This window comes from Podarcis muralis, chromosome 11 (assembly GCF_964188315.1).
Source record: "Podarcis muralis chromosome 11, rPodMur119.hap1.1, whole genome shotgun sequence".
NCBI classification, from domain to species: Eukaryota; Metazoa; Chordata; class Lepidosauria; order Squamata; family Lacertidae; genus Podarcis; species Podarcis muralis.
Window position 1 is genome coordinate 55,711,707 of NC_135665.1, and position 26,278 is coordinate 55,737,984.

The window sequence follows — 26,278 nt, forward strand, 5'->3', positions numbered from 1 at the left end:
ATGCTTTTTCAACTGGTACATTGTTATGTGGGTTGACCATAGGGGATTCTCTGTTTCTCAGTTTCCAATGTGCGTTCATACAGGAACATAAGTTCTAGTGATACAGCAGTAACCAGCTATAAGCTATTGAAAACAAACTCGGTCCACACAAACTGTCTACGCAGGTGAACAGCATAAGATCCGAGACATGAACTCATGTGGAATTGCTTATTTTTCTCAAGCTGGCCGCTGGTGTGGTGTCAGATCCAACGTACAGTGAGCGAACGAAGCCAGATCTACGCTACAAACGTGGTTAGTAGTCATTCCCCCCAAAGCAAGTCAATTCTCAGGGGGCAAAGATAGGAATCTCTAACAAGGAAGTCTCAAAACTCTCAGCAATCTAAAATTCCTAGTGTTCTTTGGAGGAAGCCATAGGAGTGAAGCTGGCATAAAACAGTTATGTGGGATACTGCAGATACGTCGAGAGAGAGAATCAATATTAAACCTATCGTTTGTTATGAGCATTTCTTTCAATAGAACAGCGGGCAACTTCTCTGAATAAATAAACACATAAATACATAAAATATCTAGTGCTTTCCCTTATGGTTATGACGCTTCAAATGTTCATCAGCTTTTGATTTGTCCTTATGTTAAAGGGTTGCATAAAGCCTGAAAGGAAGATTTTTTAAAAAACTCCTGGCAAAATAAGATGCTCTGCTGTAGAGTACTAAACATTTGGGTGTGTGCATCTGCAATGGGTCCCCTGCAAAGCTCCTGGGCCTTGACAGGTACTGCACAACGCCAAACCGTGGCACCAGCTCTGACAAACCAGAACCACCAGGTGAGCAGGAGGGCAGGAAATGATGAAGAGGTAAAGCAGGAAGATCAAGAAAGCAGTTGCATGATCACCCTCATCCCAAAGGTGAGGGGAGCTAACTGGTCCTGTTACCATTAAACTACGAGGGCACACACAGGAAAAACTCTGAATTCATTGCAGCCTGTAGTAGACTAATAAATACATCAATAATATTTGTATGAGTTAGGTGGGGCAACGTAAAATTCATACTGTACCTATGGTCTACGTAGTTATAACCTCACTGAAAACAACTGGGCTTGTTACATCAAAGATTAAATTGGGCTAGAGGACATGCCAATTTTTTGTTTTTGAGGTATATCAGTTCTTTGGAATCCCTCTGCTCCTGGTTCTTTCATTTTGTTCATTGTAGAAAAAGACTCACCTGAAAATACCTTTAATTTTTTTTTTTACTGCTCCCTGCTTACAGGAAACAAGCAGGTCAGGAAGATGTCTCAAGCTTAGCCTTCTTGACATGATAGTTTTCTAAGTACAGGGAAGTGGAGGGGTGTGCAGGGGGAGCACTTTCCTTCACGAAAGGCTGCACTACGTTGTATTTCTTTTCTGAATATGCAGCACATCTGTGAATTCCAGCGTTCTGAGTTTTGCCGAACTAAATGCTGAGGTCTGCTGCAACCTCTGCCTTGGAGTTAATCTTGTACAGTGGTGCCTCGCAAGACGAAATTAATTCGTTCCGTGAGTTTTGTCGTCTTGCGAAGCACGGTGTCGGGAAAGTTTTGGAAAAGCTTCAAAAATCACCAAAGTCTTTAAAAACCTCAAAAAAGGCTACCACACCGCGTTCTATGAGTTGCTCCTCGAAGTCAAGTCGCAACTGTATTAACGGTGTTAAGAAAAAGGAAACAAGTTTGCAAGACATTTCCGTCTTGCGAAGCAAGCCCATAGGGAAAATCATCTTGCGAAGCAGCTCAAAAAACAAAAAACCCTTTCGTCTAGCGAGTTTTTTGTCTTGCGAGGCATTCGTCTTGCGAGGTACCACTGTAGCCAAATTCCAAGCCCGTCATTGCCAAAAACGTCAGCATCATGTTAATACAAACAATCATTAGTGTAAGCGTTCTGCTTGCCAGACAGAATGATTTTCCATCTCTCTCCTCCCCCCACAACATGCAGGCAATAGTTTACTAACTTGGCTACTAAATGGCAGAATTAGCTTTTTAGGATGCAAACTCTTGGTAGAAGCGTTGGCCCCACGGTAAGTGGGAGGGTCGAACCATAGAGCAAGCAAGATAGAAGATGCCTTTTATTGAGATCTGTCAGCTGAAAATGCAATGCACATTTTAAAAGATCTCCATGGAACTCAAAAGCTTGCACACGTTCTGAATGCCGCTAATAAAAATAACTATCTCAGCAGAAGTAATATACCAGCTTTCCAAGTGTTAAATAATAAGCAGGATGAATTTCCCAGAAGAAATTTACATAATCCGGTGAACAAAAATGGTGCAAAGAAGGTAATTCTTATTATTTTTTTTTAGAAAAGCGCATGCTAATTACACATTTTCAGTATTTCCTTTTTTTTGAAAAAAAAAATTGATCAGGCAGATTACATAGAAGTTCATAACATTTCTTGAATATACAAATCAAACTCAACCGATTCATTAATAAGGTGCTCAGAAATGTGAATGAAAATAGAGCCTACAGCAGATCCATGGTGTGTAATTTTTATTTATTTACAAAGCTTCTTTGAGTTTTCACTTGACTCCTTTTCCTTCCAAGGACACTTCAGTGCAAAAACAACTGTGGCAGAAGAGCTGGAGTTCAGTCTTGGCTAATCCCAGGAAACTTTTGTGAGTGTCATTTTCAAGATGTAAGGCCTACAACCCTTGGCCTCAACAACTTCTATTTGTGTAATCTTCTTCCCCCTGCCTGCACCCTACACATCCCCATATCTGCTCCAGAACATATTTAGGGGAAGAGTTTGGGCGTGGGAGTCCCATTGCACAAGTGCAAGGAATTCTTCTTGAGCAATTATTTAATTGAATACCACCCAGATTTGTTAGCATTCTTTTTCAGGGTGGGGTCTTTTGTTTGGGGGGTTGTTGTTTTTCTGCGGGAGAGTCTGTGCACAAAAGACCATCACTTAACATTTAAGCCCTCAGCTTCACTACTTATTTTGAGCACCTGGTTTAACGGTACACGCGAAACTAAATTCCACAGAAGTTCCAACATCTGACGGCACCTCAGAATTCAGATTCAACTTTCAGAATTTCTGGTCTTTTTCCTTGCTTCGCTTTTGAAATCTGACTTTGGCATTAACTCTTCCTGGTGGGCTTTAAGGCAACGGCATAATAAATTCACTATGCTTGTAAGGCGCTTGGACTGGGGTTCCCAACAGCCAGGCTCCGCCACCATGCTTCCTAAGAAACACTATGGCAAGCCCGATAGACTCGGTTCTATGCTTCAGGGATGCCATAAAGGCCTCGATGCCAGCAAGCCACTGTGTGCAGCAATATCCTCTTAAGCACCTAGTCCCTGTATTCAGCCTGGAGAGCCTGCTTGTTTGGGGTGATATACCTGCTTCTGAAACATGCATACTGACAGTCTGGAAATTGATAGCCTAGGTGGGAGTTCCTCAACTTTTTGAGGTCCAGGGGCACATTTGGAAATTTAAGGAAGTGTCATGGGCACTATAAAAGACCCAGAATCCAAACTGGCAATGCTCAACCCCCTGCGCACACATACACAAAAAAGCCCAGGGAGGACACAGACACATCTCCCAAAACAGATAAACACACACACACACAAATGAGGCACAAACGCCCTGCAAAAAAAGCAAAAAGAACCCACAGAGAGCTGGGAAGAACAGGGGACTTAAGGGTACTATGTGAAGGGCAAGGGGAGGTTAGAGGCCTGGCAAGCATCTTGACACCTTTGCCCTGATCCGACAAAGAGCGATGCGTAAGCAAATAAACGTTGTGCCCTAAAGTTCTTAGGGTTGCGATGTTCAAACTGATTTAGCTATATGGCGGTTTTGTTTCCAAGGAATGATGGTAAAATATGTCTCAGGAGAAGCCCTACCTTTCCACTCGTTAAGTGTGACAAAGAGGGTATGCTTGTGTGGTGGTTGCAAGCATGAACTACAAGCCAGAGATCCCCATTCCGACTCTCAGCTCAGTCACCAATTAACTAGGAAGCAAAGTCTAGCTGTAATATCAGGAGAGTACTACCAGCCAACCTGGCCAAGCTAGAACAAGAGGAACCCTGTGGAACAGAGGAACCTTGGAAGCTGCCAAGTCAATCTCGCTCAGTATTGTCTAGAGGGGGACATTACTAGCCCTACCTGGTGGTGCCGGAGATGGGACCCTCTGCATGCCTAGCAGGTGTCCCACCAATGAGCTACAGCCCTTCCCTTAAATGCTCTGGGCTCTCAGGAAAAGTGTCATACCAATGTAAATCATGAGGTCACTAAAAACCAGGCTGCCCGTGTGAAGAGAATCAGAACTTACAGGGTTAAGCAGTTCTGAGTGACGTCTCACATTCTGAGGCGTGGCTATGTTCACAGAGGGGAGTGTTTCTCTGTGTGTCTTTGTTCTTTCGCTTTTGCGGTGACGCAGCAAGATGTGCGCTCTTTCGCTGGGGTGATTTATGTTGTTTTTCTACACGATTAAAGACTGTTGGAGATAAGCAAGGAAGCCTGCGTGCAGTTTGAGTTATTACACACACACATTGCAACAGTTTCTACCGCTGCGATGACTCTGCTACAAGAAGCTGACGGAGAGCTATCCACGGGGGTCCAGTGGGGGGCACGGAAGTGTGCCGGACTCCATCCAATAGCCACAGCCTGGTTATCAAAGGAGCAGGGGCTTCAAGTCCTATGACTCTCAAAATAATGCCAATTCAGCCTCTCTCTGTAAGATCAAGAGTTTAACATCCAGAACACCTCCGCAATGGGGGACTCATGTCCAAAACACACCCCTGGAGGCACAAGGCAAGATTGTTAAGGCAGCGTAAAACCCCTAAAATTTCATTCACACTTCTGGATTCCTTTTCCGTTCAAGGCATCAGAAGGGGACCTGGTTTTCTACCTGCCCTTAACAAAAAAGGCATTTCAGTAACATTGGGTACCGAGCACGTTCGATCAAACCTTGGTTACTGTTCAGCATTGGGTAATTAGCATGAAGACTGGAAGAATTTGTAAGGAATCAGCCACGAATACCAGCAGCAACGTTTAATTATTATTATTATTATTTTACCACCTCTCTTTATGGTACACCTCCGTCTGTACAATCTCACTAGGGTGTTCTGCTAGGCATGCGCCGTTGATGTCTTTGAGCTTGTTGTCAGGCAGATCTTCTGGCTTTGTGCAAAGTTTTAATGCCCTGGAAATGAAGACGTCCAAGTCAAACTGGGGGTCGCTTTCGCTGCTGACCTCCTTGGGTTCTTTGTGGAGATGGTGAGGAGAAGATGGCAAGCTCCTCTCCTGGATCTCTGGGAGAGGATTTGGGCATTCGAGTCCTGTCTGGGTACTTGTAACCCACTGCGCTATCTCTAGGAATAGGTTGGATGGTTCCTCCTCCAAGGCGATCTCCGCCGTGGGTGCAATGGATGCCCTTTTCCAGTGGGACAAGTCTAAGATGAGCTTGGGCTCTGAATAATGATGGAGCTTGTTGTCCCTCCACAAGAGCTTGTCCAAATAGGAAGGCGACCCCACTTTGTAATCACACGACCGCCCGTAATCTCCCTCAAACGCTCGGTCCATCGAGGAATGCGACTGCTCCAGGAATCTCTCGGAGCTGCTCTGGGAATATTTGCGCGGGTCCACCTGAGCCTCCTCAGCAATGGATTCCGACCCCGCTCTGGGATCTCGTTGCACCTCCTCCAAATCGTGGCACTTTTCTTGCCGCCATTCCAAATCCGAGGATAAGCTCACTTGGTACCTGTTTGTTCGAAGTGACAACAACGTTAGACGCACAACGAAGGGTCAGGCGCATACTCCCATTTAAGCAAATTTAGAAATTATTTATTTACTTTCACTGAATACATTTCCCAGAAATTGGGAAGGGCCCCAGCTCTCTGCTTTGCTTTGTCCCTCACTGGGAGTCAGTAACCTTTGGACCATCTGAAATAACTCCAACTGGCCGGCTACTAGAGAATACAATGCAAGCTGCAAAATGAGCCTTCTATTCTGACAATTATGTACACTAACCAGCGTTCTATTACCTTTGGAGTGAGGCTTGCATCATTTGTGTACTAGTCTTTGTCCAGCTTGCTTCATAGCCTGAAGCTCTCCAGAATACTGAGAAGCTATCAGGGCTCCACAAAGCCAGAGAAGACACTCAGAAGTGGTTCTACCACCCACCCACTCCATCTTCAGCAGAACCACCAACTTTTTCCACTAGAAGATCCTCCAGAGCAGTCAGGAACCCCTCAGTTTCCATCGGTCTCCAAGAGCCGGTCATCCAAACGGGCTTACTATCCTTGCACACATGAATAACATGAATAAATGTACCTGTCCCAGTTGGACATCTGGCTTTGGTTCGCTTCCATCAGCAAAATGTCGTCAATCTCGTCTTCAATCCGGAATGGGTGCTGAGAAACGGGCTCGTCTTCAGGACAGTAATAGGGACTCATATAAGGGTGTTGCAAACCCATCTCTGCGGTCAGCCGGTCCATGGGATTGAATGTCAGAATCTTCTCCAGAAAATCGATGGCTGTGAGGGGCAAGTTATTACAATCAGGTCAGCAGTTCTTAGTCCCCAAGACAGAGTCACCTGGGAACACTTATATGCATGATAAGAACAGTCACTCTGAAATCAGATTAAAGACTTCACCTTTAAGCTCCATTTCTATTTAATTATTGAATGTAATTGCCCTTGATTCAGAAGTAAAGCTCTTAATTATATTTAATGGGAGTGTTGTGCAAGCTTTGGAAGGACAGTGAGTCTTGGGGATGTTACTTATTTTTAGAAAGGACAGGAGTCACAGTTAAAGAGAGTCTGGTCTAACAAGCATGAGAGAAAGAAATCCTATACATGTCTACTCAGAAGTAAGCCCTAACGTCCCTAACCCAGGGGTTGCATTTTTTTCTTTTCTTTTTTTGAGCCGGAGGGCACATTTGGAATTTTGAGAAAGCATATCCTCCAAGGCTTTTTCCACAAAAAACCAGGATGCCATCCAGTGGCGTAGCGTGGGGGGTGCAGGGGGGCCCGGCCGCACCGGGCGCAACATCTGGGGTTAGGGCAAATCCACAGGTTAGGGGGCGCAAATCCACGGGTTAGGGGGCGCAAATTACTTGCCTTGCCCCGGGTGCTGACAACCCACGCTACACCACTGATGCCATCTTCCAGGGCTGCAGTCCCACACGAGTCACATGACCTGCATGAGAGTGCATCCCCCCCAAGCACTTTTTTCCAGTAAGGTAAAGGGACCCCTGACCATTAGGTCCAGTCGTGGCCGACTCTGGGGTTGTGGCGCTGATCTCACTTTATTGGCCAAGGGAGCCGGCGTACAGCTTCCGGGTCATGTCGCCAGCATGACTAAGCCACTTCTGGCAAAGCAGAGCAGTGCACGGAAACGCCATTTACCTTCCCGCCAGAGCGGTACCTATTTATCTACTTGCACTTTGACGTGCTTTCGAACTGCTAGGTTGGCAGGAGCAGGGACAGAGCAATAGGAATTCACCCCGTCGCGGGGATTCGAACCGCCGACCTTCTGATCGGCAAGTCCTAGGCTCTGTGGTTTAACCCACAGCACCACCCGCATCCCTCTCCCCCCCCAGTATGACACCCCCCAAAAAAAACACATTTTGGGATGCTGTACAAGAAAAAGTGCTTTCTTCAGGGCAAGAGCTCAGCCTGAAATCACACAAGAGCACAGTGCCCAAAATGGCCGCCGTGCTCTCTCACAGGAGAAAACAGGATGCCCCATTTTTTCTGGGACAGTCCCACTAGGAACCAAATGCTTTCCAGCAAAGGAGCCCACACTTGGATCCGAGCAGATGTGGAACCGAGTCTCTACCTTTGCTGTTCACTTCAGGAAGGAGCTTCCGCAACGGCTTCTTCACTTCCCAGGTGCTGTTGACGAACGTCGGCATCACTTTGAGCAGTTCCTCCTTGTCCTCTTCGTGGAAAACAGGGATGGTCTCCAAAATGAGCTGCATCTGCTCCAGCTCGTGGCTTCCTAAATGAACAAAAAGAACGTTGCTCAGAAGGGTGACATTGTGACCTCTGGGGCCTTTGGCCTTGCTCACGCGTGCATTCCATCACTTGATAGCTTTGGCATGTGCTAATGAGCCACCACAGAGCAAACATGACGTAGTCATATCAAAACACATAGGGCTGGGTAGGATGCAATGCTGAACAGAACTTTAGTACTACAGGAGAAGTACAGAATTTTTGGGAGCTGGCATGTCAGATCTTTATCGCCCCCTCCTCATGGGCCAACTTTGATAGGTGGACAAAGTCACCCACCTGTCAATCATCTGACTGCATGACGGTGTCTGGTGACTGAGAAGAGGGCAGTCCTGCCCACCTCTCAAAGTCGAACTGGGTGGGTGGACGGATCTGGTTCACTAGCTCATTTTCCACAGGGAACCAACTGATGAGCGGAGGTTTCAATACAGCTGACTGCAAGTGTCTGCTTAGGCAGCACGTTTACCAGCCAGGCCAGCACATAAGACGATGATGATTATGATAAATTTATTATTTATACCCTGCCCATCTGGCTGGGATTCCCCAGCCGCTCTGGGCGACTTCCAACAAAATATTAAAAATACAATAAAACACCAGACATTAAAAACTTCCCTAAACAGGGCTGCCTTCAGATGTCTTCTGAAAGTCAGATAGTTTTTTATTTCCTTGACATCTGATGGGAGGGCGTTCCACTGGGCGGGCGCCACTACCAAGAAGCCCCTCTGCCTGGTTCCCTGTAGCTTCACTTCTCGCAGTGAGGGAACCGCCAGAAGGTCCTCGGAGCTGGACCTCAGTTTCCGGGCTGAACAATGGGGGTGGAGATGCTCCTTCAGGTATACTATAAGAACCTAAGATGAACCTGCTGGATGAGGCTAACGGCCTATCTAGTCCAACATCCTCTTCTCATAGTGGCCAACCAGATGCCGGTGGGACACCCATGAGCTGGACCCAAGCACATGACCACTTTCCCCTCCTATGGTCTTCAGCAACTGATATTCAGAAGCATTACTGCCTCCAGCTGTGGAGGCAAAGTCTAGCCATCATGGTTAGTAGCCATTAATAGCCATCTCCCCCATGACTTTCTTTTCCTCTTGTAGAGCCATCCAAGTTGGTGGCCATTGCTGTCTCCTTTCAGAGTGAGTTCCACAATTTTACTATGTGTTGCGTGAATACAGTGGTACCTCGAGTTAAGTACTTAATTCGTTCCGGAGGTCCGTTCTTAACCTGAAACTGCTCTTAACCTGAAGCACCACTTTAGCTAATGGGGCCTCCTGTTGCCGCCATGCCGCCAGAGCACGATTTTTGTTCTCATCCTGAAGCAAAGTTCTTAACCCGAGGTACTATTTCTGAGTCTGTAACCTGAAGTGTATGTATCCTGAAGCATATGTAACCCGAGGTACCACTGTATGTGCTTTTTTAAAAATCTGTTTTGAAATCCTCCAGCATTCAGCTTCCTTGGAAACAGGAGTCAGAAGAAGATTAATTCAATACAAAACTTGGAGTGTAGCTAAGCCCTCAAGATTCAGGTCTATACCAGTAGAGTTCGATTGCACGATTAAAGTGGGTTTGGTGCCAGCACGTTTACCATAAAAGGATGTCATATAGAGGAGGGAGAAAGGTTGTTTTCTGCTGCTCCAGAGAAGCGGTCACGGAGCAATGGATCCAAACTACAAGAAAGAAGATGCCACCTAAACATTAGGAAGAACTTCCTGACAGTAAGAGCTGTTCGACAGTGGAATTTGCTGCCAAGGAGTGTGGTGGAGTCTCCTTCTTTGGAGGTCTTTAAGCAGAGGCTTAACAACCATATGTCAGGAGTGCTCTGATGGTGTTTCCTGCTTGGCAGGGGGTTGGACTCGATGGCCCTTGTGGTCTATTCCAACTCTATGATTCTATGGTGCTCTTTCACAAGAAACTCATGCCTCCCAAAATTGTTGTTGCTCCTTTTGTTCTTTTGAGGTAAGGAAAGTGGCAGAAAAATATACTATAATGTGTGACACAACAATCTCTTGATGCTGTGTCTTAAAACCTACGCACAAATCGGATGAAGGCTCAGTAAACAGCAGGCATCATATAACCTCCCCACAAACTTAATGAAAATAAATGTGGATGAATGCTCTATAAAAACTCTCAGAGACAAGGACTATAAGCTCATGGTTCATTTTTGCCACTAGGTGGGAGAAGACAACAGTTTTCTGTGCCACAATAAACAGCCAAGAGATCCAAGCACAGTCCACCGATTGGCTGTGCAACTTCCATAACATTTCAATGAATAACTTGTTTGTGTGCCTTGCACCTCTATGCAGGACAGTTGTGGCTCTGCCTATTGTTGATTTCCCTTCCATCTGCCCTACAAGTTGCAATAGGCACCAGTCACCACTGGTGGTTCAGAAGAGAGGCTTTGTTAAGGGTGTTATGGAAAAAATCTAGGTGCAAGGCTGCTCAGTCACCCAGCTCGTCGGGCAGAGCCCGCGGGTCCCTGCGGAATAAAGGAAGGATTCCAGCCAACCGGAGCAAATAGCTGTAGACCAAAGTTTATTGCGCAATAGGTTCAAAGAGCAAATTTGAACCCTGAGGATGGGGTGACAAAGACTTTTAAAACTTTCCCACCATATCCCAGAATACAGTTCGTACAGGATCATTGCTACATCACTGACATGTCACAAAAAGGGAGGGGTTAACCTTGGCTAACACGTCCAGACAAGTCCTTGGTACAAGATTAGCATAAGCAGACATGGCAGGGCAAGACTCAGGTATAAGATTAGCATAGACAAATATGTCTTAAGTACCCACCACCCAAAAGTACAATGGAAGTTCCTTTGCATGTCTGGAGCCTGAGGCAAGTCAGGTGATGAGATTTGGCTTCCTTTGGCTAACAATGAGCCCAGCAATTGTCACCTCTGGGAACTTCCCGGAGTCCCTTTTCAAGGGGAAAATAGCTTTGGAATGGAGGAAACTGGGAAAGGAGATGATTTTATATTATTTTTAAAGCTAGGTAACTTCCCTGAGCTGTCAAGTTGAAAGGATACATTCAGGCATAATATTTGTAATATTTAACTTTAAAGATGTGCCCTCCCCAGTAATTTCCGTAACAAGGGAGATAACTAATGGGGGGGGGGTGTCCTTTGGGTGCTTCCACAAAGCAACTTGTTGTGGATTTGGTCTGCTTACGCCTGCAAGTTTTCGACATCATCCACACAACATCATCCTCATAAAAATGCCATTCCATTCCCACTCCTTTTATCTGGATTTAACGTTGCCCAGGCTTGTTTGTTTGTTTGTTTGTTTGTTTGTTTGATTTTCTGGATTTTCTGGAGAAATGATAAGTCCAGATTAGATGGGGAAATCACATAGGATAGCATTTTGATGAAGGTGACATCGTGTGGACACTGTGTAGTCCACAATCACCTGCTGCGAAGAAGACCATCTATGCATGTTCTCTCCCCCACCCCCACCACCACACCAAATGTTCAGAATTGGCTATCAGTGCAACTTAAAAAAAGTAATAGCTGAAGGGCAAAAAGTTAAGCAAGGAGGTTTACAGCAAAACCAAAATAATTTAACATAGGGTGCATTTCATTCAATCACTTTGTGCATTTATTTCTGAGGACCATTAGCCAGAGATGTCCAGGTCAGACTGAAAGCATAACTACCACAACAGAGGGGTTTTTTTTTATTGTTGGAGTCTCATTAACGTTGCCTAAATAATTAACAAACTCCAGATCTGCGTTCATGATTATTTTAGCAGCTGAAATTGCCTACTTCCAGCAGCCATGCAGGAATTAGGCTGGGGTCTCATCTCTTGAAAGTGGCTCACCGCTCTCGCATGCTAGCAAATGAGGTTGCCCTCTTTAAAAAGTGGATTATGTGAGTTAATTGAAGATGGGGGGAATGGAGCATGAAGAAGGGGTTGGGTTTGATAGTCTTCTAGTCTCTTCAAGCTCTTTGATTTCATGAGGACAGGCTAAAATGGACCAGCTTTATTAAGACCCTTTAACCATGACATATACACAGCAGCAATTATGCATATGGAATAAGGGGCAATAACTATCACTGGTAAAGGTAAGTACAATGTTAGGGACCCATGTATGTGCTGATATATTGAATTTATGAACAAAGGATGCCATCTTTTGCTGGGGTCAAAACCTGATCTATCTAGTTCAGTATGGACAAGACAGATTGGCAGTAGATCTCAAGGTAGGAGGTCCCAGGTTCCTGACATCTCCACATAGGGCTTGCCTAAAATCCCAGAGAGCCACTACCCATAGGTGTAGAAAATGCTGAGCTTGATCACCCAATAGGTCTGACTCCAATATATCAGGTGAGGGAGCGGTACACGTGGTAAAGTCATGTGTGAAAATCATGGTACCTATGCATGTGTTTGAAAGCCATTATAGACACTGTCCTAACTTTCCTCCTAGACAAAACAAAAAAAATTCCTTCCAGTAGCACCTTAAAGACCAACTAAGTTAGTTATTGGTATGAGCTTTCGTGTGCATGCACACTTCTTCAGATACACATCTGAAGAAGTGTGCATGCACACAAAAGCTCATACCAATAACTAACTTAGTTGGTCTTTAAGGTGCTACTGGAAGGAATTTTTTTTGTTTTGACTATGGCAGACCAACACGGCTACCTATGTGTTTCCTCCTAGAGATCCTTTAGTGGAGATATTGGGGGTTAAATCTGGGGTTGTCTGCATGCAAAGTACACACTCTGCCACTGAACACCATGACAATAGCCTCTTGGGCCACATCAAGGCTAATTTGCCGGTGGAATTTCAGCTGCACGTCAGCAAATTTGGGTTGCCCAACCAAAATGGATTTGACATGCAAGAAACTTGCTTCCAAAAACAATCAGACTTTCTGCTCTAAAGAAAGTGACTGGAAGGTTAGGGTAAAAATTGCCTGACGTGATGTTGTATAATCTTCTGCAAACTTGGTGCAAATGAGTCAGAATGAATGTCTTCTTAACAGGTCATCTAGAAACCCCCTTGCACTGTTCATTTGAAAGGTACGCATATGCCCACACCAGCCACAGGAGGCAAGGTGCTGTAAAGGTAGGAATGCTCATAAAAGGTAAAGGTAAAGGACCCCTGACAGTTAAGTCCAGTCGTGGACGACTCTGGGGTTGTGGCGCTCATCTCGCTTTACTGACCAAGGGAGCTAACGTTCATCCACAGACAGTTTTTCCGGGTCATGTCACCAGCATGACTAAGCCGCTTCTGCCGAACCAGAGCAGCACACGGAAACGCTGTTTACCTTCCTGCTGGAGCAGTACCTATTTATCTACTTGCACTTTGACGTGCTTTTGAACTGCTAGGTTGGCAGGAGCAGGGACCGAGAATGGGAGCTCACCCCGTCGCGGGGATTCAAACCGCTGACCTTCTGATCGGCAAGCCCTAGGCTCAGTGGTTTAGACCACAGCGCCACCCACGTCCCTGGTGGGAATGCTCATAACATGTACCTAATTTTGCTGTGCCCTTTAGAAGAGAAATGTGTCTACTATTTACATATATCCTCAGACACTAGTAAGTCTGGAGAACTTTGGACACATCTATGGCATGGCCACACTTGTGCGTGTTCACCATTATTTATCGTCTGAAGAAACTGCTGGGAGCAAATCAGTTCTTGCATAAGAATATTCTGCAGATTTGCACTAACATCCTGGAGTCTGGTCAGGTCAGTATTTTGATACACAGGTCAACGCATCGCCTTGCTATGTCCTGCATTCCCCAACCCCCCCTCGCTCTTTCACAGGAGGGAACCGATGTTGTGATCACAGAATCAGTTGACTCATTTTCCATTTCTTCCCCTGCTTCCCATAGCTTAATTGGGTGGAGAAGCACATCCTCAGCACGACTGGAAAGCACTTGACTATTTATTTTAAAACAACAGCTCTAATTGTACGTGTCCTAGCTAGGGGTTGCAAGGAGGGGTGCTGAAGAATGTGTGGACATGCTGTCTCCCTCTCCCCGGGCCCCAAACAAACCAAATCCCACCCAGAATAGATTTAGCAGCACCTTCTTCTATCCCTTAGCTCAAAACAACTCTCTCTGCAACAGTTTTAGCCAAATTATGAAGCGGCAGACCAGTGGCAACTCTGATCTACCACTCCAGAAGCCATCAACATCACCCGTGTTTTGCACTCGCTGTTCCCAGCAGTGCGTTTGGACTGCGCCACTTAAGGCACGTCAAAAGTGGTGGCTCACAAGATTGAATGCTCCTCCACAAAATCCCTGCACATACAAAATTAGGTGTCAGAGACAGAGTCTAGACTAGCATGGCAAGCTGCTTTTCTAGGTACAGGGAATATTTGCCTGGAGAACTATGTGACCATACAATCAACCTTCAGGCCAGGAGCCTGGGCAGGGCATTCTGGGCCGCCCTGACCACTCATAGACCTCAGCTGTTTAGCTACAATTCCTGCATTGCAGGGGGCTGGACTAGATGATCGCTGAGGCTCCCTTTCATTCTACAGTTCTAGGATTCTACTCAGCACCTGCTCATTTTAGCTTCCACCATCAGATAAAAAGTCTCCTTATTCAGGAAGCCTATTGTTAATCACGCTGCAGGAATTTTTATTTATGGTTGTTGTTGTTTTTTAAAAAAATAGTTATACTTTTCAGATATATACATTTCATTGATTTTACAAACATTTTAAAACTTGACTTCTTTCCCTCTCTTTCTGCAGTTCCTTAAATTTATTTTTAATATTTTCTGCATATCCAAATTAACTTACTCATTTATTTATCATACACACACACACACACACACACACACACACACACACACTTATGTAGCTGCAGGTTATTACAATAATCCTGCCAGTGTTTTTATCTGTTTACAATTTATCTGTAAATATTCAATAAACCATTTCCATTCTTTTATAAAAAGTTTGTTATCTCGATTTCTTACTCTTCTGGTAAGTTTTGCTTTTTCTGCATATTCCATAAGTTTTTGTATCCATTCTTCATTTGCTGGGACTTCTTTCCATTTTGGAGCAAGTGAAATACACAAGTAAATTTCTATACAATTTAGGTAGTTCATCCCTATAATTCCCAAGAGAAAAGCTTCTAGGTTTTTTTGTTGTGTTTTTTTTACAAACGTTATTTTTTTATTTATCTCTCTGTTTTCTTTTCCTCTTTTCCTATGTTGTATACAACATAGTTTTACCCAGAGTAGATCCACTGAAATGAATGGAAATAAGCTAGTCATGTCCATTCATTTCAATGAGTCTGCTCTGAATATTACTAACGTTGGATTCAGCACTCAGCTATTGTTTTTGTTGTCTCTCATGAGTGGTTTACGCCACTCAGTGGTGCCTTTTGAAAATGAGATCAACGTGTCAGGTGAGATTACATGAAAGAAGACTGAAATTAAAAAGGACGTTATTTCTTCTCTCTGTGGGATGTAATCCACTGAGAGCAGTCCAAACACAACATTCCTTGTTTTCCTAGAGAATACATGCAAGGGAATGTTTGGTCCAGCCAGTCGAAACTTCCTGTTCCTCCTGGCTGGAGCATCCTTCCTTTGCATGTGATAGAAGGTGGGCGTGACCTAACCTGTCTAGGTAACAAAAGGACGAGTCACGCAGCACACCTCTCTCTTTTTCACTTCCTTCCTCGTTGGACCAGCTTCTTAGCTAGGAATGCTCTGCTAGCCATATGGGGTAGATCCACATGTACAGTGGTGCCTCGCAAGACGAAAAGAATCCGTTCCGCGAGTCTCTTTGTCTTGCGGTTTTTTCATCTTGCGAAGCAAGCCCATTAGCGGCTTAGCGGATTAGCGCTATCAGCGACTTAGCGGGCTTAGCGGATCAGCTGTTAAGCGGCTTAGCGAATCAGCTGATAAGCGGCTTAGCGATCAGCTGTTAAGGGGCTTAGCGGCTTAGCAGATCAGCTGTTAAGCGGCTTAGCGGCTTAGCGGATCAGCTGATAAGCGGCTTAGCGGCTTGGGAAAAAGGGGGGGAAGGGAAAAAACCCTGCAGGAACTCGCAAGACATTTTTGTCTTGCGAAGCAAGCCCATAGGAAATTCGTTTTGCAAAGCACCTCCAAAATGGAAAACCCTTTCGTCTAGCGGGTTTTCCGTCTTGCGAGGCATTCGTCTTGCGGGGCACCACTGTGCTTTTTTGTAACTAAGTCTGCCTTCAGGGATCACACTGTGCTCTTCCGGATGTAAGCAAACTTCTTTTATTGGCTTTAAATAAGATTGTGGCGTCTTTATTCTTTTAAGAGGGATCCATGCAAGCTTACCAGGAACGTACAATTCAATCTCAGACAGATTGAATTGTATAATAGTGAGAGGCTTACACAAGCCTGCAGCCAGATATCTGCTGCACATGTAAAAGGGGAATGTAAACTCTGCTAAGTAGAGGAACTTGCTAACAAAAGTTAGGAAGGATATTATAAACAATATATCCTCTCCTGCCTCCCTGAACATTCCCACACTGTCAAGTCATAATTACCTAACCTGTACTCAAAAGACACATCCCAGAACATGTAATAAAGCCCACCTATCACGCAAAACCTGGGTGCCCCAGGACAAAAAGATCCCATTGAGCACATGGATTGGCAATATGGACAGACTAGTTACCTACGAACGAATTGCATATCGACGCAAATTAAGAATGGATAAATATGAAGAAATCTGGAAGGAATACTTAAGCGATAAGGCGGACAGTGGTGGGAAGTAGGGGGAGGAGAGGTGGGGAAATATTGTTAAAAAGGTGTAGTTATAGGTATATCAGTACTCAAATCTGAATTGTTAAATTGTGTTATTAGTGTTATTGTGGTTTTTGTTGTATATGGGTTTTTTTGGTTGTTGTTTGTATTGAAAAAATGATTAAATAAAAAAAAATCCCAGAACATGTAATAGATCCCACCTGTCACGCAAAACCTGGGTGCCAAAGGCAGAGCCCAGGGAGTCTTCAAAGAAAGTGGGGCCATCCCTCTTAAAACAGGGAACTTGGAAGATATGGAACTATCTCTGTAAAAGTGGGGTTGGGGGGTTGGGGGGGGGGAGTGGTGAGGGAAAGGCAAAACCTCTCAGACCCATGCTTAGAAAGCACAGGGCCAGTGGAAAACCCTGAGGTGCAGGGCAAACAGGAGTGTGGACAAGGCCTTAGTCTATGCACAGCCAACGCTACCAGGTCTTCAGAGCAGAAATATTTTGGAAGGCCAAGCGTTCGAATCCATTATTAATGAACCTTGTTATTTATTTAGAGAAAGCTGCATGCGGCCAGCTTACCCAGAGTGTCAAAATCCTGCAGTCTTGCAAAACAAATAATGGGCAAGGATAGGATAATAATAACCACCATGAAAGCAGAGATGAAAGAAAGGCTGTTGGGTCAAACCGAAAAGGAGGGATGTTTATTTGTTAAGTAGCATCAGGGGTGCACTCGATTCCTGAACAAATATGGATGGCCCCGTTTCCAGCTGCTGGCGATGGACTCGGACAACAGCTTTTCAGCAGGTGGGGAAACTTCTTCTTCTCGCCAGGTTATTTTTTTTTATAAGCACTTTGGACCCCTCTAGGCATCCTTCCTATTGTACACTTCTGATGATTTGTGCTTGTGATGCTATCCAGGCAGTTATTCGCAATCCCACTTTCAATTCTCTTTACCATTATCCCACACTTTCCACTATACAGTGGTACCTCGGGTTAAGTACTTAATTCGTTCCGGAGGTCCGTTCTTAACCTGAAACCGTTCTTAACCTGAAGCACCACTTTAGCTAATGGGGCCTCCTGCTGCCGCTGTGCCGCCGGAGCACAATTTCTGTTCTCATCCTGAAGCAAAGTTCTTAACCTGGAGCACTATTTCTGGGTTAGCGGAGTCTGTAACTTGAAGCATATGTAACCTGAAGCGTATGTAACCTGAGGTACCACTGTATTTTGCCATCACGTTCCTAATCTGCAAAAAAAATCCAGGGTGTTTTGGTTTCTTAAGTGGTTTGTTGCACAAGACTGCCGGATTCAATTGCGCAACCTAAATTCACCAGTACAGTCGTACCTTGGTTGTCAAACGCCTTGGTACTCAAATGTTTTGGCTCCCGAACGCCACAAACCCGGAAGTAAGTGTTCCGGTTTGCGAATGTTTTTTGGAAGCCAAACATCTGTTTCGGCTGTCGGCATTGTTTCTGGGGCCAATCGGAAGCCGCGCCTTGGTTTGTGAATGTTTTGGAAGTCAAACAGACTTCTGGAATTGATTCCATTTGACAACCAAGGTACAACTGAATCATACCTGCAAAATACCTGGTAATCTGAAAGCCAACTGAAATGCTCAGCATTTTACGCTCAGCCTAAATGGATGTCCACGGCTGAGCTATTGCATTTAAACAAGCTTCTTTCCACCAAAGAAAGAAAGAAAGAAAGAAAGAAAGAAAGAAAGAAAGAAAGAAAGAAGGAAAATTTGAGACCTACCAGCAAGAACTGAAGACCTACCAGCAAAAAGCATCTTTCCTGTCAGCATCTCTGCTAGAATGCAACCAGCTGCCCACATGTCAATTGCTTTGGTGTAGTTGTTTGGTGAAAGCAGCAGGCGAGGAGATCGATACCATTTTGTCACCAGCCCTTCCGAGAGGTAACCCTGCAAGAGAAAGAAATATTCTTTTACACCCACACGTATATAAATCATCATGGAAACGATGCTTTGGCCTAAGGTACCTAATACAGGCACGTTGCACAGCACACCAGCATCTTACATGGGGGTTCGGTTCCACGGGTAACACGGGAACACAAAATTCGCGTCTGATCAGAATCACGTTGCTCTTGGAGCCACCTCGCAGCTAGCCAGCCTGCCTTCAATAAGGCGGACGATGAGAGGGAGGCCAGAACTGGCACACTGAGCAGGCCTTGCTGGAGAAAGGCCAAGCATTCATCCACTTGGGGTTACCTGGCCCAAAGAGAGCTTTTAAGCTCTCAGCCTTGCTCCACAGGCAAGGTCCCCTTGGCACACTGGCTTTAGGACCTAAATATTTTTTGGAGGGGCAAAGGGGCCAGGGCACCTATGCCCACCATGCTCACTTATAGGACATGCACTGATTGGAAATGAAGCAATAGGACCAGCCCAAAACCTCTGCAGGTGCAACAAGTATTGAAAGCGTCATCACGTGTAAATGTCCCTATAGCATCATGAGAACCAATCATCATGAAAGCACAATATGGAGGACATCTAGAGAAGCCTTTAGCCACCAGACCATAGTTGTCAACATCTTTTGAGTACTCAAAAGAAATGTCTTCTTTATGGAGACATTTACAGCCCCCTGGGCCCAGCCAACTGCCCTTTCACTGCTAGTTGCCATAATAGGCAAAGATGGAGAGCTGGCCTTGACCAAATACCTTCTCCACAAGCCCCAATAACTGATACACATTCAACAAAACTGGACCAGATGGGTGCTCAGAATATCTCCTCTGTATTAAACCGCAAAATTCAGAAGTGAGCAATTCTGAACATTCAAAGAGCACAACCTGCCACTGTTACTGTGGGTATTGATTTGAGAGCTCCAGGAAGATGCTCTCTTCCTGCTCTTCCACAAAGCTGTAGGGCATTTGCTAAGATAATACTTCTTGCATCTTTCTTTTCCCTTGCAGAACCATAGCGGTTATTCTAAAGCACGCAATGCCTTTTCATTATTAATTGCTAAACAGCCTGCCTATCTGACGTCTTAGGGATGAATAACTTAATCCAACTCAACAGCTGGCTGGAGGCATCCTCTTTCACGCACCGATGCGTTCATGAAAGGAGCAGGTAGACTCCAGCTCCCAGCTTGTACTAGATAGCAGGTCCTTAAAAGGGACACTTACACAGCTCTAAATGCAGGAAAACTGGAACCCAAGAGAGCCAGCTGTAAGATAATGAGCCTCAGGCTGGTTCAGTCACTGGACCAGTGGGATGGCGACTCTGGGAAATTCGTACTGCTCTTTGCTGATTAGAAACTCTACCCCAAAGTGAAAGCAGCCATTCCCAGAGCTCAGCTGCAAAGCCTAATATGACACAAGAGAGGTTGTTGTTTAGTTGTTTGGTCGTGTCTGACTCTTCGTGACCCCATGGATCAGAGCACGCCAGGCACTCCTGTCTTCCACTGCCTCCCGCAGTTTGGTCAAACTCATGCTGGTAGCTTCAAGAACACTGTCCAACCATCTTGTCCTCTGTCGTCCCCTTCTCCTTGTGCCCTCCATCTTTCCCAACATCAGGGTCTTTTCCAGGGAGTCTTCTCTTCTCATGAGGTGGCCAAAGTATTGCAGCCTCAGGATCTGTCCTTCCAGTGAGCACTCAGGGCTGATTTCCTTCAGAATGGATAGGTTTGATCTTCTTGCAGTCCATGGGACTCTCAAGAGTCTCCTCCAGCACCATAATTCAAAAGCATCGATTCTTTGGCGATCAGCCTTCTTTATGGTCCAGCTCTCACTTCCATACATCACTACTGGGGAAACCATAGCTTTAACTATACAGACCTTTGTCGGCAAGGTGATGTCTCTACAAGAGAAGTACTGTAGGAGGAAGGATATCATAGCTTAGTTGGTAGAGGATGAGACTTTTAATGTCAGGGCAGTGGGTTCAAGTCCCACTTTGGGCAAAAGATTCCTGCATTCCAGGGGGCTGAACTAGATGATCCTTGTGGTCCCTTCCAACTTTGCCGCTTCTATGCCCCACTCCCGTCCGTCCCCCGTCCCCCCGGTGCTGCCACTGGTAGTACTGAGATCACTAAATGCATCATTGTTGAAGCTAACAATCAGCAAACGTTATACGACATTGCATCAAGGGATGGTTATACCTCACTTTCTAATGCATTTTTTCGCCCCCTTACTTATTGCAAAATGTCCTTGGGGAGGGGATCTGATATGCAAGAGTGCTGAAGCCACTTCAATTGAGGAACCTAAATTTGTCGCTACGTTACTGAATCCCACCCACAAATTGGCTCCAGTGCTTGTGAGCAAAAATAGGAAGGGGAGAAAATGAAACACCTAATTTACCTGTAGAATGGAATGCAATTTGCTACAGGCTCTATTAAGCAATGCAAGGGACACACAAAGCATATTACCTCTTTGCTTTCTCTCTGCGACCATGTGCTGCTGTTCTAATTTATAACTATGGATTTCCATTCAACACGTCTCTCTGCACTTAAAAGGCCACTTTAATTTTTCTCTGCCCAAGATAGGCAAGTAATTGAGACCAATTTGCTGAGCTCCTTTGCAGCCAGCTTGTTTACGGCTTTTGTCTTATTGCTAATGCTGCTGATGATTATGAAGACTCCATCAGAGATGGTCCTTTTCCAGACAGACTCTACAATTAATTCATTTCCACGGAGCTTCTCTCCTTTGTTGAGAATAAAACACATGGAAGGAAGGAAGGAAGGAAGGAAGGAAGGAAGGAAGGAAGCAGGACTTATTGCCTAGGTCTTGACACAGGATCTTCTGGGGTTGTAGGTAAGAGGCTATTAGTGGACCTCTCAACCAATGAGTATTGGAGGAGGGGAATGAATACAAAGTCCAAAAGCCACCATTGCCTTCAGGGCTGCATGCTCCATCTCTCCCATTATGTACTCTGGGCAGACCAGTAATGTGATTTGGTAGGAATGCTTCTTGTCACACACATAATGCAATAGTAGATCCATTTTTCTCCTGGGACATCAGCTGGCCTGTTTATTGAGCATCCTGGCTGTTTGCAGGGAGATCAGATGAGACTGGCTATTTAATGACCATTCATTCTGATTTGTTTGTGGGGAGGTTAGATGAGGCTGCATCCAAGCAGGTGTTATCTTGTATTTTCCTGGGTATATTTTCCTGCCACTTTCAGGTAAGTGGGTTAGTTTTGCACAACCATCCCATCAGTTGTAATTTGCTGGAAGGTGATAGAATCCCAGCTGAAAACGCCGACAGTCTGGAAGGGCCCTGAGTGCATAGGAGCCAACTCCTGGGGGGCCAAGGTCCCTTCCCCCCCTAAAATATTTGAGCACCTCCCCCCAAGTTGATGGGCATTGCCATTCAAATGGTGTTTGCAGCCACATCTTGTGATCGATTATGTAGGGCGAGACTTGCCTGCTCCCACCCTGTATTTTATTCAAGTTGGCACCCCTGCCTGAGTGAGTATTTGAACCCAGTCCTCCCCAACGTTAGTCTGATTCTCTGACCAGTACACCACACTGCCTCTCAATATGCAAGCAGCAGGGAGACCTTCCTGAAATGTAGGCTCATAAACAGCCTGGATTTAGGATAATTCAATGCACAGTTGCTGCACGTGTTCTAGAATCTCTTTGCACAAGATCACAAACCCACAAGGGACCGGGTGGTTGCTGTGCATGAGAACCTCGTTCTGCATGCGAAAGAAGCAAGCGTGCGGGTCTCATGGGGAGGGAGCGTTGCCTGATGAACAAACAGGCACCGATCTCTCACTGCTCACAAACGGTGCTGCAGTTGCCTTCGCTGGCATGTGTGGAGAGAAGCAGTTCGCAGGCTAATGCAATGTGACAGTTGCTTTATGACCCAGCCAGCACCCTTAGAAGGGGGGGGGGGGAGCAAGAATACTGCTAACTTCCTCATCACTCTGTCTGTACTTTTCCAGGATCCGCATCCAGCCCCGCAGGGTAGTCCCATCCTAGGAACTGAGGTGATGCAGTAAAATGAAAATATTCAGCTGCGGCACATTTATGTAACCTTCCTCTAGGTAATTTGGTCTCTGATCACCCTGCCAGATTCCAGACATTGCTATGGCACAGGAAATCTGAGCCTTGCAGTCTGGGCTTTGCAAAGGAGAACGAAGCCCTAGTTTTGTTGTCAAGTAAGGATGGGGGAAAATGGGATTCAGTTTGCATTTAAAGGAGAACCTGCCTAATTCACATTTTCCCAAAACAGCCATCCCTCAATATTTGCGCTTCTCATAATTTTGCTGCGCTGTTCCCCAGTCAAGTAATGTATTCAAAAATGCATACGCTAGGGTGAAGTGTACATTGAAGTGCATATATTAATGGAAACAATAACGCATTATATTAGGGAGGAACTGCTTTGCAAAAAATGTATGTATTAGGGAAAACTGCACACAAACAACATTTGTGTAGTAGGAGAAAGTCACACTAAAATGCTGATGTATTTTCTTGAGGGCTTTTTTTAAAAAAAACAACAAAGCGTGTTCTCCTTCAGGGAGAGCACGTGTTGCGGTGGGGTCTACTGAGCCACCCCTTTTGTTGCTGGGTAAGTTCTCCAAGATGGCCAGGGGGCAGTGATTGGATTGCTGAGTTGCTGGGGCAAAAGTTATGTTGCAATTTTGGTGGGAGGGGTAAAAGGTTTAAATACTCTGCACGCAGCCTTGTACTTTCTCTTTTGCTGCGTGCAACGGATCACCCGCCCACCCGCCCTAGAGTAAGGGGTTGTTGCGTTGACCTTGCTATGCCTGTCATGGGGTCGTCTGCCTTTGAGCAGGGGCCTGGTAGGAATTTTTCCACCTGGCAAATTGGCTGGCTGGGTGGTTTTTGCCTACTGCGTAGCAAATCGTCACAACTTGTAAGGTTGTGGTTAGGCATTGGTTATAAATCTGGTGGAGGGGGGGTTAGGATAGGCTGGGCCTGCCCCTCCATGGTTGCTGCGGAAAGGGAATTCCGTTAAAGGAATCCTGGGGCTTGCCATCTTTTCGTCCAATCCCTGGAATGGGACTAGGGCCGGCAAGCCTTCGGGGAGCAGGCGGGTGAGAATTGAGGGTCTGTGACTCAGCTCCATTTCTCCCCGACTTGCTTTCCGGGTGGTGCCCGGAAGTCAGTTCTGTCCCCAGGCGGGGGGGGGGGGGGAGATAGTCTTAACCAATGCCTAAACAACCACTCACGGTTTGTATTTTAATAAAGTTGTGGCCAAAATCATGCCAAAAATCTTAAACAAAAATTACGTGTCCGTTGTGAGTTATTTTGGGGGGTGGATTGGGGACCTCGACACGCAACCACAAACTAAAGTGGTACCTCAGTTTTTGAGCATCTTGGAAGCCAAAAGTTTTGGTTTACGAATGCTGAAAACCTGGAAGTAATTGCTTCCGTTTTTGAACGCACCTCAGAAGTCGAATGGTGCGTGTTTTTCAATTTTCTCCATTGACTTTGGAGACCACCCTTTGTTCCTCGGTTGTCAAACGTTTTGCAAGTCGAATGGTCTTCTGGAACAGATTATGTTCGACAACGGACAACTGTAATGTGGAAATTTGGAGAACTGAACTTTAGATGGGACAAATGAGAAACTGAAATAGAGAGATTCACCCATCGCTACTGTTGTGTTGTGGGGAAAGAGAAAGGTTGATGTTGCCAGCCTTCGTGACACATTTGCAGACATCTTTGTAACACAGAGTTGGTTTGCCAATGGGCCTGGTGCCTGAAGCCAGCTCCCTGTAGAGCACGTCCTTAGGAATCCTGCCATCTTCCATTTTGTGGACATGACAAAGCCAGGAGTGTGAACATGCTGGGAATACATGCATATTATTTGCAACATTGCCGTCTGGAGCAGCAACAAAACTGGGACTAAACAAACAAGCCCTGGAACAATTGTGAAATGAGAAGTTGCGGGATTTTAGGAAGTTATGGGATGTGCACTGATCAGAAAGGAAGTAGTATGTCCGCTCTGGAACATTTGCAGCCGCAAACAGTATGGAAAGTGGGGTCACATGTCACTTCCCAAATACCATGATAAGCACAAACCAACATCAATGCACAATAAAAAGGATGTCTGCTGGGAAAAGACCTTGCTGGTGCCGTCCTCCAAGCATGGTATTTGAAAGTTTGGGAGATAGCCTTCCTAGAAAAATTAGCATATAAATTGTGAATTGTTAAAGGTCAAAGCAAGAAAAACAGATTTCCTTCAGTGTGGCACAGTTTTCTTATGCTTGTCAATGACACACGGACATTCTCCTCCACCTGGTTGATTCAATAGATGTCATGCGCCGCAGGCCTCTTGATGTCTCTTCCACCTAACAGATTAAATAAATTAGCTCCGAATTATAATCCTTTGATATTGGAGATACCTGTGTTTCCTAATCTGTATCTTGTGCTATTGCCTTTTTTTTCATTCTCCCCGCATTTTAAGTTAAAAGCTTTATATTTGACATTGATCCACAGCGCAGCTTTGTAATATGTTTCTTTGTTCTGTCTGTATTAAAATAAATAAAAATGTATACCAAAAAGGGGAGAGGGGAGGATGTTTATAGAGGGGCCTGTGGTCTAACTGCTGCATAAGCTTTGAGCAAGCAAATCAGGATGAATGCTCAACGGATAGGTTGTTCAGAGGAGCCCAAGGATGGATCGAAGTTTCCTACTGTGGCGTTTGCCCTCCTAGGTGGGTCATAAGGAAAGGGTTAGATGAGGGTGAAGTGATTGGCCAGTGGGAACCCAAGGGGAGGAGTTAGAGTTGGAGTTGTTGGGGAGTCAGTTGGGAGTTGGAGAAGGAAGAGGGAGGATGTCTGTGGGTTGGTCTAGTTTGGATGTGAGAGTGAGTGAAATTGTTAGGAGGAGTCAGATAGACAGTTGGGGTGATCAGTTAGAAGTTATTAGGAAGGTATAGGCCGGTATAGAAACTAAGGATAAGAAACTTGACAAGAAAAATTATCTGAAACCATAAACTTGTTCGGGGACGCGGGTGGTGCTGTGGGTAAAAGCCTCAGCGCCTAGGGCTTGCTGATCGAAAGGTCGGCGGTTCGAATCCCTGCGGCGGGGTGCGCTCCCGTTGTTCGGTCTCAGTGCCTGCCAACCTAGCAATTCAAAAGCACTCCCGGGTGCAAGTAGATAAATAGGGACCGCTTACTAGCGGGAAGGTAAACGGCGTTTCCGTGTGCGGCTCTGGCTCGCCAGAGCAGCGATGTCACGCTGGCCACGTGACCCGGAAGTGTCTCCAGACAGCGCTGGCCCCCGGCCTCTTGAGTGAGATGGGCGCACAACCCTAGAATCTGTCGAGACTGGCCCGTACGGGCAGGGGTACCTTTACCTTTTTATAAACTTGTTCATGCTTATAAAATAAACTTGATTTATTTTAATGTTAACAACTGTCTGGACTCCGTGTGTACCTGAGAGAAATGGGTTGGTGGCAGCAGGGAAGTGATTATAGTGGTGGCATAGGGATCAATAGACCGTCAAACATCCGGGGACCCTGTGTGATCGCCACACATACCATCGATGTTTCATACTGCGGATGCATTTTCTGTAGATTCATCCCAATGCCGGGGGAGGGGTATCTGGCTTGCTCTCCCTGTTCTGCTTTGTTCAACTAGGAAAGCACCCACATGGTTTTCAGTAATGAGCATGGGGAGTGAGTATCCAGCATAAATCAAGAATCTCCTTGCCAA

The 26,278-nt window shown here is 45.5% G+C and overlaps 1 protein-coding gene across 3 annotated transcripts in view; it reads right to left on the reverse strand.

The window, feature by feature from the left end:
* Positions 1–2,077: 2,077 nt before the first annotated feature.
* Positions 2,078–26,278, reverse strand: part of MAPK4 (mitogen-activated protein kinase 4) — a 91,785-nt gene continuing 67,584 nt past the window's right edge. For 2 of the 3 annotated variants that reach the window (XM_028748826.2, XM_077936489.1), the window contains exons 3-6: positions 18,397–18,562; positions 7,805–7,966; positions 6,297–6,498; positions 2,078–5,724 (exon numbers count right to left, since the gene is read on the reverse strand). In XM_028748826.2, the coding sequence (XP_028604659.2) occupies positions 5,037–5,724; positions 6,297–6,498; positions 7,805–7,966; positions 18,397–18,562 (1,218 nt within the window). In that variant the 3' untranslated portion in view covers positions 2,078–5,036. The remainder of the gene's footprint in view (positions 5,725–6,296; positions 6,499–7,804; positions 7,967–18,396; positions 18,563–26,278) is intronic. The other variant, XM_028748827.2, reaches the window with a different exon arrangement.